At 36.9% G+C, this 21,063-nt stretch overlaps 1 protein-coding gene across 6 annotated transcripts; it reads right to left on the bottom strand.

Annotated features, from left to right (window-relative positions):
• Positions 1–6: 6 nt before the first annotated feature.
• MYNN (myoneurin) lies at positions 7–19,110 on the bottom strand. 6 transcript variants are annotated; one of them, XR_002178612.3, is made up of 9 exons: positions 18,301–19,105; positions 17,112–17,408; positions 11,323–12,113; positions 10,440–10,599; positions 8,394–8,572; positions 7,422–7,505; positions 6,272–6,358; positions 4,181–4,501; positions 7–2,548 (listed from the first exon to the last, which is right to left on the bottom strand). XR_002178612.3 is itself a non-coding variant. In XM_004323146.4 (9 exons), exons 3-9 carry the CDS (start codon positions 17,375–17,377, stop codon positions 4,239–4,241), a joined length of 1,830 nt encoding a protein of 609 aa, XP_004323194.1. In that variant the 5' UTR covers positions 17,378–17,408; positions 18,301–18,521; positions 18,861–19,105; the 3' UTR covers positions 4,140–4,238. The 6 variants fall into 6 exon arrangements, 5 of the variants coding, with proteins under 5 accessions (XP_004323194.1, XP_019801803.1, XP_019801801.1 ...); XM_004323146.4 differs by lacking the exon at positions 7–2,548 and having other exon boundaries at positions 4,140–4,501; positions 18,301–18,521; positions 18,861–19,105; XM_019946244.3 differs by lacking the exons at positions 7–2,548; positions 6,272–6,358 and having other exon boundaries at positions 4,140–4,501; positions 18,301–19,110.
• Between the last annotated feature and the right edge of the window lie 1,953 nt (positions 19,111–21,063).

The following is a 21,063-nucleotide window of genomic DNA, read 5'->3' as shown; positions in this document are numbered from 1 at the left end:
GGGGGCTTTACTGTAAGAATTTAATAGGCAAAAATCACTGGCATGCAGAACAAGGAAATGAAGCATAGCTGTGTGACCTCAAGAAAGGTCTGCAAAGCCAGAAACCAAGCCACTTCTCTCACAGGGCCTCAGTCGCTTGGTTCTGCAAACCTACTTCATCCCCTTGCTTCGCTCTACAGGTCAGCTTTCTCTGCTTCTTCACTATTTCTTTTAGACTTTGGCTTGCTTCAGTGACTCTGGACCAGATCTAAATGATCTTTTCCATGTACACCAATACCTAGGAAGTCTCTGAATTTCATAGCTCAAATTCTTAAGAAAGTCGCTCCGTTTGGCTAAGACTTGTTTCTCCCTGGTAAGCTGTTCGTCAGCTGTGGTCACAAGTATAGAATCATATGTTACAAGTGTGGCTGTCTAATCCCTGCCCTTCAGCAGTCAACTGTAGTTGAGTGTGTGAGATCCTGGATTATAAACATGGCTATCTAATCCCACTCTTTCAGCACAGGCTAAAGGTAGAGGAGTATTTCAAGGTGGTATAGATAGTGCTAGATGTGTCTTTGATTCCTATCTCTGCCACCACCTTTCAGACTTTCTCTCCATTCTCCCTACCTCAGTCAGCTGTGTACAAATTCCTCCCATTAGCAATCTCCTCTTGTTTGCCTATCCAGGGGAGTAACAGCCCTTTCTCTGTCCACTCAACTTCCATTGACTGCTCAGCATTTCCTTTCTTTCCTTCCTCCACTATAACACTTGGCATTCAGGCTTGTCTTTCCCACTTGACTGTAAACTTAAAAGAGGAGATCATTTTATTCATCTTTACAGCTGTATGTATTCTGATTTCAATAATTTTCCAGCATTTGAAATAATGGCCAGATATTTTAATCCAAATATCTGATTCACATCCATGGTGTTTATTTCAGTATATTCTTGAAATTAAATACCCTATTTCTGAATGATTACTGTGTTTACATGATAATTATCTAAATTCCTTAAGCAAATACACCAAATCTCTGTTCAGTGAAGGGGGGGCAGGGGTTGTAGAGGACAGGCGAGTAGACCATATCACTGTCTCAAGAAATGCTCCAATAACTAAATATCGGTATTGTTCATACATAATGAGTAAAAATGTAGAATTTACAGAAATTGCATTAAAGTACAATTTCTTTTTATTTGGTGGTATTTCTAGCCAAGTTCTAAAGACTCAAAATCTCTGAGTAAAAAGTGAAAAGTTATATCAAGAGCTTCATTTATCAAGAGCCCACAGAGAGACTTCCCTGGCAGTGCAGTGGTTAGGACTCTGCACTTTCACTGCCGAGGGCCCGGGTTCAATCCCTGGTCGGGGAACTAAGATCCCTGCAAGCCGCGTGGCGCGGCCAAAAGAAAAAAAAAATAGAGCCTACATATCACATATCAAGAGCCCAAAGGAAGAACACCAAGAAATGTTTAGGATAATAGTTCTCAGTGTTTGGTATGCATTAAGATTACCTATGGAGCTTTTCAGCATGTTCTGGAGATCGTCTGATTCAGAGAGCCTAAGGTGGGGTGGGGCTTGGACACCACTATTTTTAAGCTATGTTTCTCATATGCATCAAATGTCAGTTACTGTTCTAGGATATTTAAAAAAATGAGTACATGTAGATTGTCTTTATATAAGCACATTTCAACTACTCTCATTTGTACAATTGCTGTAGAAATGAAACATACAGAAAAGTGACACACTATTGTTGCAAGAGAAATGACAGAACCTTTTCTTTTGAAAAAAATAAAACAATTTTCTAAAATCTGTCTATCAAAATCATTCTATGAAATTAAACATAAAACAAATACCAGCAAAAAATCATTTATATATAATCTATGGTTTTTTAAAAAGCCTAAAACCTAACGATACAGAAAGAATAATCTAATACAAATACAAAACAAAATTAACTTAGAAAATAATTTCTCAATAAGATGTTCAGCATCCTAAAAAGACTTTCAAAAAACTCAGTAATACTTACATAATTAAGAATAGAACTTTCCCAAAACACTGCATTGTAGCAAATATATTTAAAGATGAACTTAACTGATAATTGTGAGTGTTACAATGATAGCAGATACAACTAAAATACATGCATATTATGATAAAGAATAATACAGCATTATGAGAAGAATGACAAGACAAAGATACTCAGTCTTCAAGCTTTCTTTACATGTCATTCTGGAAGAGCGTCAAGCCATGTCAATTTAAAATAAAATTATTTTAGCTAAGAAGCAGATAATGTGATGAAGAGAATAGATCAACTTAAGTCACTCCAATAATCCTAAATATAATAAATTTAAAGACTAATTTATGTAAAGGCAAATGCTAATTATCATCATGTTAGAGGAAATTTGGTAACTACTACCCTTACAGAATTATGACATCACTACAGCAGCTTTTAAAAAGAAATTTTGTTCATTAGATGCTTGGATTAATGAAGATGTGAATTAAATATAGCCTCTCCATTTCAGCAGACTTCTTAAAAAGGCTGAGTCTTAATTTTCTTTAATTTCTTCACATTCCAATAAATTCCTATTGAATTTAAGCCAGAATAGATTAGTTGAACATTTTTATAACTTTATAAATTGTATTTAAACCCAGTATATTAAATTAATACATATGCATAATTAGATTTCTTAGATAAATTAAATACTAAGTTTGATGTATGTTATACAAAGGCAGTATTTCAAACTCTATTTAATTAAGTCAATCCCACTGGTGGCAATTTATTGTAAAAATGCTGCATGTGCTGTAAAATGGTGATGATCTCTACAGTTTAGAAGAATTTAGTTTTACTAAGTCTTCTACTTGGTTCCTATGACTAGGAACCCCAGAGAAAATACAACTAAAGAAATCAATACCAATAGAAAATACATTAATTTTGTTACAGGTATAGTTTAAAAGCAGAAAACAAATGATGCACGGCAGAAATAAGAAATAATGTCACCATGGTGTCTGATCAGCAGTATAGGAACTGACTTTGAGGAACTGATAATTTACTGTCCAAAGATTAGGCAGTGAAATAAATCAATATGTGGGAAAAATGGGAGGGGGAAGAGTGGTAGTAAATATCAGAATAAATCTGAATTTTCTAAGTTCATTAGGAAGGAAAAGGACTACTGTGAAACTACGACCACCATGAACTGTTGTGGTTTAATCTATAAAAATGTAAAACTCGAAACTTACAGAAAACTCAAGTATAAAATGTTTAATAAACTGGCTTTCTGATAACTCAAATGTTCACTTATAACTGAAGTTAATTTCTTAACTATTTATGAATATAATTACAAATTCAGAAGACAAGTGTTTTATACTATGCATTAAGTTTCTATTTAGAAAATTCTTCTTAGGATTTTATATTTTAAAAAGTGCATAAGAATATGAGAGGCTTATCAAAAATTATCAAAACTCAGTATATTTTCCTCATCTCCAGTAATCTAGAAACCTATTAAAACAATCTGCATCAAATCTGAAACTGTCTTTAATAAGATAAAAACACCAAATATCTATTTAAAATTCACTTTGAAAATGTAGTCTCAGATAATTCAAATCAAAAGTACTGACCATTGGTTTTATCCAGAATACTGAGTTCTAAATGAACAAAATTTATAAATAGTTTTCTAGTTTTTAAGAGAAGCACTTTTGTTTCATTAGAAAAGTTACCTCCAATGGACTATATTAATAGAGAAATAGCACAATTCTTACTCAGTACCTAAATTGTCTTAGGCAGAGATACGAATTTTTTTTCCCCATAGTTTATGTACTGGTCTGTGGCGCTTAGTAACAGCACCACTCTTGGGCTGATACTATTATGGATTTTGTTTAAATTTTGAGGGGAAGAAAATAAACACATCCCACAGGTCATAAGTGAATCATAAACTGATAGATTCCACTTGAGTAAATGAAAGGCAATTCTAAAATGAAAATAAATATGGAATTAAGGCAGCTCTAAAAGATAGTAAAACTTATCCACCCCAAATAGTGCTACTGTAGTATAATTCATTCCTTTAAAAGCTGTGTGTATAATGTAGACATAAAAGCCAAATATCAAAATAAGCATTGCACAGTTATGATGCAGCATCAGGTGCTTTTACTTCAGTGAATGAAAAATAATGGCCACAACTCAAATGAAGAGTTAATTTAATATGAATATATGCACCTTACCAGAGATGTTTATGTTTACTACCAGAGACGATTTAGCAATTCCATATTCCTCACAAAGTCAGTATAATTGTTGTAAAAAAATCAATTGTGGTTCTGAATACCCGTTCACAGTTGACCTCAACAATGTATCTGATGTAGGAGACTGATTATCTGTAACAGGCAGAAGCATGTGGTGGTCCTCAGTCCCAAGTGGAAGAGTTAGTGGTAAAGTCATATCAGAAGGCTTCACATCCAAAGTTTCTGATAAAGGACTTTTTTGTATGGAATCTTGTTCACTCAAGGGATGATCCTCTATACTGGAATCTAGAATTTTATCTGTACCTGAAATGGAAGATAAAAAAATTCACCATCTTTAAAAACAAAACAAAAACCATGAGGAAGACTCAATCTATTTACCACCCCCAGAACTTGCATTTCAGCCCCACAGCTTTAGTCACACAGTTTCCTTTTTGCTGATTTGCCCTTAGCATTATCTATACAAATCCATTACGGGGCCTCAAGATTAGGTTTAAGCACCATTATAAAAATGGACTTAACTGTGCTAGACCAGGGTAAGCTGTTTCCTATCTACTTTATCACTCATTTGTCAGTTTTTCATATACCACCTTGTGACATCTGCCTATCTTACTGGTATGTAACATTCTACTTAGGTGTGCCTTGAATGCTCAACAGACTATAAATTCCTTCAAAGTAAATGTCTAATTATACTTCTCTGATTCCTTCAAAGTACCTTATAGTGCTACACACATAGTAAGTACCCAGTTTATTCAGTGAATGTATTAATGAATAGTTCATATTATTCTGTGAGTTCAAGTTCAGAGGTATGGCACTTTCATTTATTTTCAGAAGAAATTCTGTGTTACTCAAGGGAGTAATTACCCCACTGACTAAAGATACATTTTTCCCTTCAAATTTTCCACTAGCTTTACCACGCACGCTCTTCTCACTTCCAAGTACTGACGTGATTTCAATCTCACTAACCTTGTTAGACAAAACTGCATATTTGCTTTTTTAAAGTTATGATTCTGTTTTTGCCAGACTATTCTTCAGTTCAGCCAGCCAAGAATACAACCTGCGCTCTCTTGTTGCGATGACTCTCTTCACAATATTCTCTCTGCCTGGGATGAACATTCCCTTTCCCATCTCCACCCTTTGAACTCTTCTCCACCTTTCAGTTTCCCTAGAATTAAGCCTTTCCAATACTCACCTCAGAAGGACTTAATCTCTTCTTCAGTATTCTTGCATCTCTATTATATCCTGTATTTTGTGTTGTAATCAGTTATTTATGTAGATTTCTGGTCTCCCACACCAGATGGTAAGCTCTCTGAGGACTAGGACTATGCCTTGCTCAACTTCATGTACCCTGCATAGTTATGTGTACTTTAGAGGTATTTAATAAATGCCTGTTGAATTAATGACTCACTGAAGTTTTCAGACATCACTACCTCAATCCTTACGATGTTTATATCTACTATCAAAGACTATCATCTCTACACAGTGAAGAAGACTAGTGTTTTGTTTCTAATCATGACAGAATGGTAAGCACAGTGAAACTTTCTCAAGGATTCATTTTAAATAACAGACTAAAAATTGTGTAGTCTGGCTTTCCATTTCATGCATCATAACAATTTGGGGATACCTGTTTCCCTATTTCCTCTTATACATTTTTGGACTAGCGTTCATGATGCTCCTTTCTTCGCATAACTACAGTAAACCCCAGTTAACCTAGATTCTAGTATGGGAAAGAGTGATATATAGTTGTTTATGTATTCTCTCATTCTTGCAATCGTTCATATATCAGGTTATTTATTTATTAACATCTTTATTGGAGTTTAATTGCTTTATATATACATATATATATATCAGGTTTTTAAAGGAGGAAGTATTTCAAGCAATGTTTATTACAAGGTCAATATGGAAAGAAATTCAGAGTGAACTCATCTGCACATTATAAAGCTACCTTCCTCATACGTGTGCACCTAGTTTTTAAAAATATATATCTAATATAAACTGTTACAATGTGTATCTCAACATTTTAAGGAATAGTACAAATATGAGAGCACCAAATTTTTAAAAAACAGAAGCATTTACCAGAATGGACTTTTGTTTTGTGCTTCTTTAAATTTTTAATATCTGTGTAAGAATTTCCACATAATTCACAGATAAATGGTCTTTCTCCTGAAAAACAAGTTAAAAAATTAAAATCTCAGTATTTCAGAAGCTACTAAGGCAAAAATATCAATGTTCACGAACACAATGCAAACATTATATTGTTTAAATTTAGTTTCAAGTTACCATTTTAATCTCTTGGTTCTAATATAGTGAAATGAAAACTTCTATACGCATAGGCACTCCATTCCTTTATAATACAAAGTGTACCTATTTCAAGGAAAAATCGAGCATTTTCACTAACAGAACCTTCAAACTAAAAAAAACTTACTTTTTTATTTCTATCAGACATTTAGTGAGTGCCAATTATATGCCAGACTCTGGCTAAGAGATGTAGCTGGAGGAAAAATGCGTAATTATGGTTTCTGCTCTCAGGTAGCGTATAAATTAGAAAATCCTTTAAAAATACTCACAGAATAAAAATACTACAAAATTATAATTCTTTTGAAATGAGAACTGTTCATTGCTTTATAATGCAAAAGTAAGGAACTGAGGATATAGAAGTTGCCAGTAAACTTATTAACTGTTTACTACTAGGTGCTCACACAATACTAGATAGGGATTACAAGAAATAACTTTTAGAAAGAAAAAGTACAGTACATTTTCAAAGTGGTGTTCTCCTTTGTTTTAAAAATTTTTGTGTGTATTTCATATTTTCTTCATACTACTTATATACTACCTTTTACAATAACCATGTCAATATTAAAATATATTCCTAAAACGTGCATACTGAACATTGTTTAATAAGAAAATCTGATATTATCTTGGTATTATCTATTCCTTTTCATTTTTTGGTATTATCTGTGTAATTTTATCCAAATCATTTAAAAACCATTGATTATCTGGCACAGTTCTTAGAAAATCTACACAATTCTTGACCAAATTTAATCCATAATCCAAACAACTAAAAAAACAAAAATAAACAAATAAAAAGTTGATATTCATACATTAAAATATAGCTACAGTTAGAGTATGATTAGATACCATCTAGTCCATAATGGTTTAAAGTCAAGGTTTACATAAAAAGAAATTAGAGAGAACAAAAAATAATACGTTCTCCCTAAACACAGACCTGTATGGGATCGAAAGTGTTTGTTGAGCTCTCCTGAGGAAATAAAACTTTTCCCACAAATACCACATATGTATGGTTTTTCACCTAGATGGAAAATAAAAGATAGCGAAGTGGTGTACTATACCAATATAATATTTATCAATTACAATAATCTAAAGTAAGCTGTTCTAAAATATTATTTAAATTAAAACCTCTTTGTATTGTATTTCAGAGGTATTTTCAATGTGATCCAACTTAAATGAACATTAGTAATTACTTTACACTGTGCATGTAACCTGATGCTTTTCATATAATAAAACTTTCTCCAAATATCCTTCTAGTAGACTAGAGGTGGGCAAAAAGTCTGATTTTTATATAATTAAAAACATGAAAATTCATCAATCCATATTTCAATTTTTGCTATCTGTAAGATTATTAAAGGGGAATAAAATCATTTAGGAAAGATCTATTAAAAAATTACCCTACAAAAAAATGAAAATTTTTGAACAACAGGTTTTGCTTCAAAATTGATACTTTGGGTTTGAAGTATCTATTTAATTTGCAAATCTTACAATGTCTGTAGAAAAAGTCCTAAGAAGTTATTAAATCAACGTTCTACCCAAATTCACCCCAACCCCTTAACTTTACAGTTTTATCCAAGGGAAATGAAGCTTCAAGACCCTAAGGAGTTCTTCTAAGGTCATAAAAAATGTCTTATTAACTCAAGTTTATATATTGTCAAAATTATCTGATTTTAATGTATATAAGTTACATGATAAAAAATTTCACCCACTGTGTATTATTCTAGAAAATAAGTCTGCTTTTATATTTAATATTTATGTGAAAATCAGAAACACAAAAAGCTTCAAGAAGCACAGACACAACAGATATAACTACAAAGCCTATAACCTACTTTTTGTAAAGGCTCAATTTCCCTTTTTCTTTTATTTACAACTTTCCTTGTTTTAAGCCACCTCTGTGTCAAATCCTTACCGGTATGTTTTCGAGAATGAGTAATAAGAGAACTAGAGACAGCAAATGCCTTCCCACAGGTGTCACACACATAAGGCTTTTCTCCCGTATGCCTTCGAACATGATAGGTCAATGTGCTGGCTTGGGCAAATCGCTGTCCGCACCTATCACATACATATGGCTTCTCTCCACTATGCTTCCTGTTAGTAAATAAATATAAAGATACATGCTGGCAAGTAAAACAATCTAAGGATCATGCCACACAGCAAACATTTTTCATACAAATTCTTCATGCAGTATCTTATTTCATTTCATCTTAACAGATCAACAATATGTATTTAAAATCAACAGTTTTCAATGTATACTGTCAAGAATAAATGTTTTGGTTTTCAAAACATTAGTTCTGAGACTAGTTCAAAGTTTTGCCATCAGCCTTATGTGGTAGTCAAGTGTGCCCATAATACTGCAGGCAATTATTTTTGTCTGTCCATTCACGCAATCTTCAAAACTCTTTCCTCAAACCTTCAGCACCTCCTCACCCATCCTCACTCTCAGCTGATGTCCTTGCTTCCTGTTTCACTGAGAAAAATTTAAGGAATCAGAAGTAAATTTCTACCACACAAATCTCCACCTATAGGCATCTGTATCTATAGGGTTTGCTTTTCTTAACTCTAATATGAGAATGACAGTTCTTCTGAATCCAAGTACTCCAGTTTATATACTTAAGATACTATCCTCCTTGCCTACTCAGTGATCACTCTTGCAATTTCCTCCATCCTATATCATCTAGTTTCACCTCCCCTTTGGATCGTAGCATACAAATATACTGAAATATCTCCCATCTTAAAAAAAAAAAAAGACCCCTGACCTTACCTGCTCCTCTATTTTCTGTTCCCCTTTAGTAAAATCTTGAGTCTCCAATGGTTCTACTTTCATTTCTTCTCTACTAGCCTCTGCTAACACTGCTTTTGTCAAAACCACTGCTAACCTCTCACTTTGCCAAATCCAATAGTCAATTCTCACTCTTAATGTCCCTATCAGAATTTGACACAATGATTACTCCCTCTGAAATCATTTCCTCCACCTGGATTCCAAGACAGCCCAATCTTCTGGTTTGCCCCTATATTGGTTGGTCCTTCCTAGTCACTTATAGTGACTTGCCCATCTCCCAGAACTCTTAGTTAGTGTGCCTTATGACTCCATCCTTTGATCTCTTTTTTATCCATCTTCATTCTCTTGGTGACCTCATCTAATGTTATGACTTTAAATACTATCTACTCAAACCAGTCCTGACTTCCAGACTTAGATAACCAACTATCTAATGCACGTTTCCATTCAGATGTCTAATAGTCATCTCAAATTTAACATGATCAGAACTCTACTCAACTCCTGTACTCCTACTTCAACTGCTTTGTCCACAAATCTCCACTTCAGTTAATGGTAATTCTATCTTTTCAGATGCTCAGGCTCAAAACCTGAGAATCATTTTTAATTCTACTCTTCTTTTTTTCTTTCATACCCCACATCCAATGTGCAGCAAATTCTGTTTGTTGTACCTTTAAAATACATCCAGAATCTGACTACCACTTATCTCTTCCACTGCTATCTCTCGGACCTGAACGACTGTCACTCTCACTTGGGTTTTATCTATAGCTTCCTAACTGGTAACTTTGCTTTCACTCTTGCAATCCTACAATCTTTTGCTTAACATAGCATCCACAGTGATCCTCTTACAATGCAAGCAAGATTACATCACTTACTTCTCATTCTCAAGAGTAAAAGCTTTATAATGACCTACAAAACCTTCACCATCTGGACACCCTAACACCATTCTGATCTTATTTCCCTCCCTCACTATTCCCCTCCAGGCACCATGGCTCCCTTGCGGTTCCTTCACTGTACTAAGAATACTGTGTAAAAAAAAAAAAAAAAAAAAAAAAGAATACTGTGTGGTGGTACCACAATTAGAACTCTACTGTCCTGAATTCTCATACAATAGTCTATTTAAGGCTATAGTGAATGACAGACTCAAAGATCAAACATCTGTTTTTTTGTTTTTATTTTTACCTTGCATGAATCTTGAGATTGCTAGAAGTTGCAAATTGTAAATTGCATACATCACATTTATAGGGTTTTTCCTCACCATGATGCATGCGACTATGGAAGACTAGCTGGCATTTCTGAGCAAATCCTTTATCACACAATTCACATTTGTATGGCTTCTCACCTAAAAGAAAAGTAAATAAAATTTATATTTAGAAGGAAATATTGTTTTAGTTGCTTAAGCCATACAAGCTTTCAAAAGAGTTCATCAACCAGTACTAGTTTCAGTATTCAGAAAATATTAACTCTAGAAGTAAAAAAGCAAATAGGATATTTTTCCAGATTGATTACTGAAACCACCAGTAGAGTTAAAAGAAATTAGTGTTTCTTAGTCCATAATAGTGAAAAGTTATCAATCAGAGAAATACATAATGCATCTTAAAAAGCACAAATCTAAGTGTACCAATAAAGGTAAATATAGAGGCTGAGGAAGGAATGTATATATAATTTATGTTCAGAAGTTCGACAAAGAACAGGTGGTGAGATGTGTTGGTAAAATCTGAGAATCAGCCTGAGTTGTAATTACTTTTTATCAGTTTTAATATATTGTCTGTTAAATATTTAGCAAGGTAGAACTAAATTTATGCTTATTTTAATTGTGAGGGAAAATGGTTTAAAGAGTTCACACACTGGGACTTCAGAGTATCAGTTACAACAAAACAAATAGCCATTAAATACTTGGTCACAATTACAAAGACATTTTCAAGTCTAACATGCTCAATACTTTTATGAATACAAGTATATACCAAATTTTGATCACAGTCAACACTGTATGTTAATATGTTTATAAAAATATTATTCCGGTCACAATATAAAAACAATTATACTTTCCACAAACCAGTCTTACCTGTATGAGTTCTTACATGCGTTTTCAGCTGGTTACATTGGGTAAATGCCTTTCCACACAAGTGGCAGACATAAGGTTTGACTCCTTTATGTATTCTCATGTGCCTTCGCAAGCTGCTGGCTTCTGAAAACACTTTCCCACACGTGTTACACATTGGTTTGGCCTTGGAATACCTCTGATCCAGCTCTTCCCCGGAGCTCTCCAGCTCGTAAGAGTTCTTGACACTGGCTATATTAGACATAGAGTGTTCTTTCAGAGCACAGTTTGGCTGTGATTTTCCACGTTTCCGTTTCACTGTGACAGTTTGCACAATATCTTGTGCTGGAAAAGTATTTTCCACAACTGATGTCAACTCAAGTTCTGAATTATTTCTTTGTGCAACTTGTTCTATTACAGGTGTGGACAATTTATTTGCATCTAGATATACTTCAACTGATGCATTCTCTAAAATGTCACTGGGATATTGCACTGTTTTATTCTGCCCTGTTTTCTGGGAGTTGAAGGCCTTCTTCTTCTTTTTACTTTGAGATGACTTCTTTGCTAAAGCCCCTTGTTTAGGATTTGCCTGAACTAAATCTGTAGACCCTTCTGATTTCTCCCGACTGTTATAATCTCGTAGAGTAAGGAGACAAGTCTGTTGATTCAATTCAATGTTTCCGGTAATACTAGATATCTCTGTAGAAGAGGGATTAGCAATAAAAGCAAAATCTTCCATCTTTATTTTACATTTAGTGACCACCTCTTCCACTTTGAGATAGTCAGCAGCCTGATGGATTTCTTTAACATTCCAACTGTAAGGAAACAAGGCTAAATGACAATGTTCTGATCAAAGAAAAAACGTTTTTGAAACAGAGCTACACAAATATTTCTGTCTTTTAAAGACCTAATGAAGTAGAATGATACAAAAGGCCTAAGAGAACAAATTTATAAAAAATTTATTCACTCAGAATGTTTAGGCAAAAATCTCCAGTTTTACAGAACTTGAAAAGATGAAAAGTAATGGATTATTCATATGTACAACCATGGAAAAACAAAATGTTAAAATTTCTACTTGTTAAGAAAACAGCTGGAACACGAAAGTGGCTGTTAGCAATTTACTGCCTCCTCCCATTTCTCCTGAGGCCTCTTCAGATACCAACCAACTTTTCTGGACTGGCAACAAGAAGAGTCTAAAGAAATTATTATCTTCCTCTGCTCCCCTGTGAAGAACTTCAACTGCACTTCTCAAACTTTCCTGTGCATGTGAGTCACCCAGGGATTTGTTAAATGTAGATTCTGATTCAGCAGGTCTGCTTTGGGCCTGAGCATCTGCATTTCTAACATACGCCCTGGTGATGCCAATGCTGCTGGTCCATGGATCACGTTTGGAAGAACAAGGTTTTAGAATGCATTAAGCTCTCTCTAGCAACCTTCTCAGCTTTTTTTGTGTATGATCCCCAATCCAAATTAGCTAGAGAGTTTGTCATATTAGAGTTATATAGAAAAAATTAATGTTCAACATTCGAATCAATATTTACTGAGCATTTCACTTTATAAAATGCTTAATCTGCCAACTCAGGAGCCTGCAGTGCGGGGTGGGGTAGGGTGGGCAGCTGCCCATTAGACCAGCAGAGCAGGACTGCAGGGGTGCGGCCCTCCCTCCCCTGCCCTTCTGTTCAGATACCCAAGGGGCCCATGTGCACCCCTGGGATCACATGGCTGAACACAGGACCCCAGAAGTTTCCAGAGTCTTTGCCTACCAGAGGGGCTGTGGCGGCCCTGCTGGCCCATCTCTGAGGAGAGCATCCCTGGATGGGGCAGAGCTACATGTGGCTGGGCTAGACAGGGAGGGGTGGGGCAGTGGGCTGTGGAAGGGGCTGATGGTAGCAGATAGGGTGTTGCCGCCTGCCTGCAGGTGGGGAGCACCCTGACTGAGTGGGTGGCAAAGCGTTGGTCACCAGGCCCAGACACCCAGCTCCTTTGGCTATAGGCTGACATCAGAGTAGTGGCTCATGGGAAGTGGTTAGCTGGAAGGTCTGAGGCCTGGCTCACACAGTCAGGGAGGAGCTGGGAGAAGGGGACAGTACTGTGAAGGCAGATAAGGGGCAGCAGCCTCAGGTTTATGCCCCCCACTCCCCTGGTATTTTCCAAGCCAAAGCCAAAGCCTGCAGCTTACTTTTTAAAAAAATTTTTTAAAAAGAAAAGCAATTTATAAAAGCAAAAAATTAAAAATCTCCTTACTGTTAAATCTTTTAATATGTATTGTTATATGTATTGAATAAAATATGAAAAAAAAAGAAAAGAAAAAGAAAAAAAAAATTACTGAGCATTTACCATGTGTGGTACTGAGAGCGATATTAAGAAATATCAAATAGTCTCTGCCCTCCAGAAGTTTACAATGTAGTGAAAGGCTGGCTGTTCAGTTACACTAGCAATGGCTCTGGATCACTAGCTGAATTAATTAGAATAAATCAGCATCTTTGGGTGCTTCAATTTTCTTAGCTGTAAAGTCAGAGAGCTGAGTTGGTATTAACACTAAAAATATGCCCTTTTAATTATCTGACAATGGATACATACATAAACATACACATATATACACACACACACACCCTCAAGTAACCTTCCTACTTGTCATTTTCCCCAGATATTATTTAATTCTTCAGAAAAATTAAGTAGATTTATAGGCTAGTTTGGAAACCTAATCACCACTTTTAGTGAACATTTTATTCTCTGGGAAAATCCATCCCAAGTTCCTAAACATACTACAAATAAACTTTTGGAAAACAATCTGTTTGTAAACTGACTCCCTTAGCTAAGAAAACATTACTTACAATAGTCTTTTCTTATGGCCTTTGGCTATAATTCTGGAGCAAATAACGAATGATCTTTGTAATCAAGTTAACTCCCTGTTTGCAAAGATATAGCATGAATGCCCCAAACATAAATACAATCTTATTCATCTTCCATACACAATGTTTTTTGCATGTATATAGCACTGTCACTCTCTAAAAACATTACGTTTCTTAAGCATTTTTATTGATTCTGTTACACAGTCTATTATTAAGTTACAATAAATGAGAGAAACTATTAGAATGAAAACCAAATTTACTCCATCACTTATTATACTTAGGTCTCAAATTATAATTGTGCTTAGTGCTTCATAAAATGAATCACCAACAAGGTGAGATAGCCTTTAAGACCAATACAAACTAGTATTGAGTCACACACTAACTGTTCAGTACTGAAACAGTAATTCATACAAATTATTTATCTATTTCACAGATAGCCTATAATCTCAGTTACAGTTAAGAGAATCAGCATTTGTTTATGTCAATAACTGATCTGCTTTTGTTTATAAGCATGAAGTTAAAGTGCCTGCAAACTTGCTTTCACTTTTTGAATAGTCACTGAAAGTCATTTAATTACATATTGCCAGGTATATGGCTAACTGCTTTATATGAGCAATTATAATCCCCATTTTACATACAAATGAAGGATCAGAGGTCCAAAGAAGTTAAGTAACTTGTCCAAGATCACAGAGTGTTAGAACTAAGATTTGACCAAGGTAATCTAGCTCCTGAGTCCACTTAATTCTTTATTACTGTTTTCTTAATCACTAAATTGTACAGACTTTCTATTTTTGGTATATGTCTTCTCTTGCATTTGTGTCTGAGCTCAAACAATTAGCTCCCCAGCTCCCCAGGAAAGACATGTATCAAAAAAGACTGAGCCAGGGACTTCCCTGGCAGTCCAGTGGTTAAGACTTCACCTTCTCATGCAGGGTGTGCGGGTTTATTTCCTGGTCAGGGAGCTAAGATCCCACATGCCTTGGGGCCAAAAAAACAAAACATAAAAAGAAGCAATGTTGTAACAAATTCAATAAAGACATTAAAAATGGTCCACATCAAAAAAAAGAAGATTGAGCCAAACATCTGGCTCTTCTTCACATTGGTTTTTTGCATGAAGGGTCAAAGTAAGGCGCTCTTCATTGTGTTCCAATTAGTTCAAGATTTTTGGGGCTTCCCTGATGGCGCAGTGGTTGAGAGTCCGCCTGCCGATGCAGGGGACACGGGTTCGTGCCCCGGTCTGGGAAGATCCCACATCCCACATGCCGCAGAGCGGCTGGGCCCGTGAGCCATGGCCGCTGAGCCTGTGCGTCCGGAGCCTTGTGCTCCGCAACGGGAGAGACCACAGCAGTGAGAGGCCCAGGTACCGCAAAAAAAAAAAAAAAAAAGATTTTTGGTAAAGTTATTTGAAAAAGGGAAACCACTAAATTGAAGATCAACCAAAATTCACTGGTTTTGTGATTATTTTATATTATGTATTCTAAATTTTTAGATCAGAGGCACTTGTATAGCCAAATATTCAGTAAATTTAAATAACATCATATGACATTTATCTATGACACTGCTTTATTCCTTTAATCAACTTACACGGAACTGACTCAAAAATTTCATTACATCAAAATTTAAAAGCAATTCCAAACAGCATGAATGGTTCCTTTTCAATAGGATTAAGGAACATCCTAATTCCAGCTTTTCAATAAGTATATTTCCACGATCAGCTGCAGTGTAAAGAGAGGGAAGAACTTTGCTTAATGTGTACATGCATGTATCTATAGAGATCATCTGGAAAACAAGGAAAGAATATTTACCGAAGTGTTAAGAGTGGTTATCAGTGGGTGGCAGAATTTCAGGTGTTTCCTTTTTTGTTTTTTCCCTAATTTTTCTCCAATAAATGCAGAATTAATGGGCTTGTAGAGTAGGATAGAGAAGAGGAAATAAAGGAAGGAAAGTAATGTTCATTGGGAGGTAGTAAATCCTAAATCTTCACAGTAACAACCAATGTAGTTATCATCTCATTTTTACAAATGGAGAAACTGAGGCCCAGAGAGGCTATAGCTTGCTCAGAGACATGGTGACTTGACAGGCAAGATTTAATTCTAAAGCCCATAATCTTTCTATGTCAGATGATGATCTATTCATGTTTACACTTTCATAAAAGATGGAGAAAAGAAGACAGGAGTAAGTTGATTGGTTTCTCTTTCCTTTTATCCCCACCACCTTTCCCTCAACAACGAGTAAACATATTAGTATTAATCTAATTATACAGTTCATCACGTATGAAAGACACAAAATGCCTGCATTATCAGATTCCTCAGAACCTACTTCTTGTCAGTGCAGTGACAGCATTAAGCATCTCAGAGAAGCATCCTAGCATCTTAGACCAGACTTAAGCATTAGCACTGATAGCTCTACCAGGCAACAGGAGTCATGGCCATTAACACGCCAATGAAGTTATTTTCCTAAATCAAGATCAGGAAGAGGTCCTGCAGGTTGCTATTTACAGCTGGAAATGGGAGCACTATTAAATGAACAGAGATTCTTCCTTCTTTCTCCACCTATACCTCCCCACCCCTAACACCTTAAGAGGTAGGGGATAGAGAGTGAGAGAGAAGACCAGAGGAACATAAAGACCAAAAAGCAAGGGGAAATTGGAATTCAATTAAAATTCATCATATTTTGATCTTTAACTTTACATAACTGAAATCACAAGCTTTGTTTCAGTAGATAAATCAAATGTATCAAAAACCATACTTTAATCGTATTAACATCTATACTTTTTGTGCTTATGAAATGTGGTCTGTTTATCTCAAATCAGAGACACTGACTTCTTTATTAAAAACAATACTGTGCACATCAATGTTTGAAGACTCAGAGTTCAGGGACTAAATGGAAAAAAACTAATCTGCTTTAGCTCTAAAGACTATTGACCAGCTTTTATAAGTGGAAATAAAATGTGTACCTTACCTGTCAAGATTTAAAGTTCCTGTGTATATAAATTCCAACAGTTTCTGAAATCCATCAGCCTTCACCTGACTCTGATCAAGAAAGACATTGTTCTCTGAAGTGCTTCTGTAGATCGCACCAAAATACTCACTAAACGAGGCAAGCACATTCCTATGAGCTTTAAACTGGAATTCCCCAATTACTATGGTGCAGTCACAAAGAAAACCTGCTTCCCGTTGTTTGTTCAGTCTCTCTAAAAGGTGCTCACAGTGGTGCGAATACTGCATTTTGATATCAGAATCGAATTTTACCCTTGCTCTAAAAAACAAAAAGAAATAGTAAATCAGTAACCCTAAGTTTTCATCAAACTTTTCACCCAAGCAATTGGTGAGTGAAGAGACACAGAACATGAACTAGAATAAAGTCTGTTCTCATTTTATATCCCCAGAAAATTCTTATCAAACAGATATGGATAAAACTGCCGAAGGGATAAATGTCTTTCTAGCTTTTATTTTAGCTTGGTAAACTAACACAATCCTTTGGACACGTCAATAAATGGCGATGTGCGAAAACATTTTCCACAAAGTGGAAAAACAAAAAGCACCGCAAAATTTCACGCTTTTGCATCAGTTGAACCTTCAGACTTTCAAGCTCAGCAGGCACACGTATATTACGAAAAAAATTAATAAACCACTAAGAAATGATTTCTTGGGACAAAGGGGTAAAGGACACGGTATGAGTTCTTTAAAATTGCTCTCAATCGCTTCTCGGCCTTTTGGCTAAGATCAAATGTAAAACTCTCAAATCACTGAAACCTGTTAGCTTCCTCGGAGCATAGTGGCTTCAAACGCAAGGTGGGCGCCCAGGGGGCGGAGAACCAGCAGGGCCAAGAGTTGTCAAAGGTTAGGTCACTCGCCCCAGGAGGCCACACCCCTCCCTACCCCGCCTCCACTCGAGGTGGCATCGGAGAGTGACTGCGAAAGCCGGTCTCTCCTGGCTTCCGCCTCCCTGCCCTTCGCCGAGCTCCCACTCCCGCGAATTCCCACAGCAGAGGTTGTGGCCAAGGCCAACACGGGGGCTGCCTCGCCCAAGCTTTCCACACTAACACCTTCACTCCGACCTGAGCGCGAACTCCAAGGAGCCTGCCCTCCAGTGCCCCTGGGTCTGGAGAGAGCGGGGACAGCAGGCTGAGGGCGAAGACAGAACTCACCTATAGTAACCCAAAGGGGAACACAGTTTCTTCACTCTCTCTCCGCCATGTTGGAAGGACGTCACCGCGCCACGCTCCACCTCTCCCTTCTTCCTCCACGGCGACGTCACATCCGGCTCCGGGCGTTCCGTGGCAACACCGTACGCACCATCGGAGGGCCGATGCCGGCCTGTGGGGAATAGTCTGGCGTACAGAGACACCGCTACCTAGCATGCCAGGAGCTAGGGAGAAACAGGGAGAGTCTTGGATACGAGATCTAAGGGCTCGCTCACAGCGCCACACCTGTCTTCCTCATTCTGAGCATTCTGGTTGGAGGACAGTCGGCATCTTGGGCTCCGCCCGCGTTCTGGGCCGAGGCTGAACCGCGCTGCACCGCGGGCCTCTTTCCAGGAGCCAAATAGCGCATTGCATGCTGGGGCTTGTAGTTAGTTGCTCGTCTTCTCCCATCATCCTCCCCTTCCTTGTGGCCCCACGAGTAGGAGCAGCTGCTGCGTGTACTCGGGCTCTGGGCCATGGGAATTTTTGAGCTGAAACTGATCACCCCTTTTTAGTTTACGTACCCGAAAGCTCTTGGGAACCCACGAGTCTTGTTTGCATCAGCCAACTGGAGCCCAGTTTCCAGGATACCCTTACGTGGTGATTGCAGTCTGAGCTGCATGAAAGCGGAGCAAAGCAGCAGGGTACACTGGGCATGCGCATGGGGAAAGGTGGGCTTTGTACCGGAAAGGGTTCTTTTGCGTCTGGACTAGAAAATTTTTAATACAATTATTTACAGATTTTGTACAGTGAGGGAAAGGGGTGCCAGTTATCTGCGTAATATAAAAAGACGCAGAAACGGTAAGATAAGTCGTGCTGATATGTTAGGGTGAATTCTTTCGTACTACCGGCGGACAACATAATCTAAGAAAACCAAAACGTCAACATTTTTTCTTGTTAAAAGTTGTAGCACAAAATAGATAGCTGGTGGGAGGCAGCTGCATGGCACAGGGACATCAGCTCGGTGCTTTGTGACCGCCTGGGAGGGTGGGATAGGGAGGGTGGGAGGGAGGGAGACGCAAGAGGAAGGAGATGTGGGAACGTGTGTATGTGTATAGCTGATTCACTTCGTTATGGAGCGGAAACTAACACACCATTGTAAAGCAATTATACTCCAATAAAGATGTAAAAAAAAAAAGTTGTAGCACTGGGAGCTCAGCTTGGTGCTCTGTGATGACCTAGATGGGTGGGATTGCGGGGTGGGGTGGGAGGTCGGTCCAAGGGAGGGGGGAATATATGTATATATCCTGATTCATGTAGCTGATTCACTTCGCTGTACTGCAGAAACTAACAAAGCATTGTAAAGCAACTATACTCCAACTAAAAAAAAAAGTTGTGTCAGGACCACAGGAAATTTACTCGTGATTTTATATTAAAGGACAGTCTCAACTTGAATTTATTCTTTTCTTCTCTCTTGAGATTTTTTACAACTAGATTCTGTTTGCTCTCTTTGTAAATTCTTTCTTCCCGGTAAGAATCATGTTTGTGAAAAAACCCACAACCGTTAGGTTTATAAGAAAAAAAAAATGAGGCTGGTTCGTTCTTGATTTCATTTTTATGAATATAATTTTTTTCTGATTCCACTTTATTTTTGTCAGAATCCTTTTCAGTAATTTATTAATTCAGAAATATTTGTCTCTACTAGGTGTCAGATACTAAGAATATGGAAAAAGCATAAAACATGGTCTCTGGCGTTTAGAGAAATCAGCAATCTCAGGGGGAAAACTAATGGAAAACCAAATGACTTGTAATACAAAGAGTGCTGGGGGCAACAGAGCTTATTTTTTACGCGGTGTTTGATTACTCTTATTAGGATGTACATTATATTATTTTTTCAGTATCAGGTTGTGAGTTTTAAAAACTTTTTTAAAGTCTGAAACACTTCTTCCATGTGCAAGCCGTTAATAAAAAAACATTTGGTGAACAAGCAAAATAACATCCAAGTTGAAAGTTCAAATTCCCAAGGTAGTGCAAATTACTATCAGGATTATGTTTTTTAAAAAGCCAACATAACCCAATCCAAAAATGGGCAGAAGACCTAAACAGACATTTCTCCAAAGATATACAGATTGCCAACAAACACATGAAAGGATGCTCATCAACATCACTAATCATTAGAGAAATGCAAATCAAAACTACAATTAGGTATCACCTCACACAGGTGAGAATGGCCATCATCAAAAAATCTACAAATGCTGTAGAGGGTATGGACAAAAGGGAACCCTCTTTCACTGTTGGTGGGAATGTAAATTGATACAGCCACTATAGAGAACAATATGGAGGTTCCTTAAAAAACTAAAAATAGAACTACCATATGACCGAGCAATCCCACTACTGGGCATATACCCTGAGAAAACCGTAATTCAAAAAGAGTCATGTACCACAATGTTCATTGCAGCACTACTTACAATAGCCAGGACATGGAAGCAACCTAGGTGTTCATTGACAGATGAATGGATAAAGAAGATGTGGCACATATATACAATGGAATATTATTCGGCCATAAAAAGAAACAAAATTGAGTTGTTTGCAGTGAGGTGGATGGACCTAGAGTCTGTCATACAGAGTGAAGTAAGTCAGAAAGAAAAACAAATACCGTATGCTAACACATATGGAATCTAAAAAAAAAAAAAAGGTCTGATGAACCTAGGGGCAGCACAGAAATAAACACGCAGACATAGAGAATGGACTTGAGGACACGGGATGGGGGAAGGGTAAGCTGGGACG

The sequence above is a fragment of the Tursiops truncatus genome, chromosome 4 (assembly GCF_011762595.2).
Source record: "Tursiops truncatus isolate mTurTru1 chromosome 4, mTurTru1.mat.Y, whole genome shotgun sequence".
Lineage (NCBI taxonomy): Eukaryota > Metazoa > Chordata > Mammalia > Artiodactyla > Delphinidae > Tursiops > Tursiops truncatus.
Note: the sequence above shows the minus strand (reverse complement) of the source record. Positions and strands in the feature narration are given on the sequence as shown.

Coding starts and splice junctions, on each gene's coding strand:
- MYNN (XM_004323146.4), bottom strand. CDS start 17,377: ATGCAGTATTCGCACCACTGTGAGCACCTTTTAGAGAGACTGAACAAA. Junction 12,114..17,111: donor GGAACTTTAAATCTTGACAG/GTAAGGTACACA, acceptor GTTTCCTTACAG/TTGGAATGTTAAAGAAATCC. Junction 6,359..7,421: donor ACACTTTCGATCCCATACAG/GTCTGTGTTTAG, acceptor CTTGTTTTTCAG/GAGAAAGACCATTTATCTGT.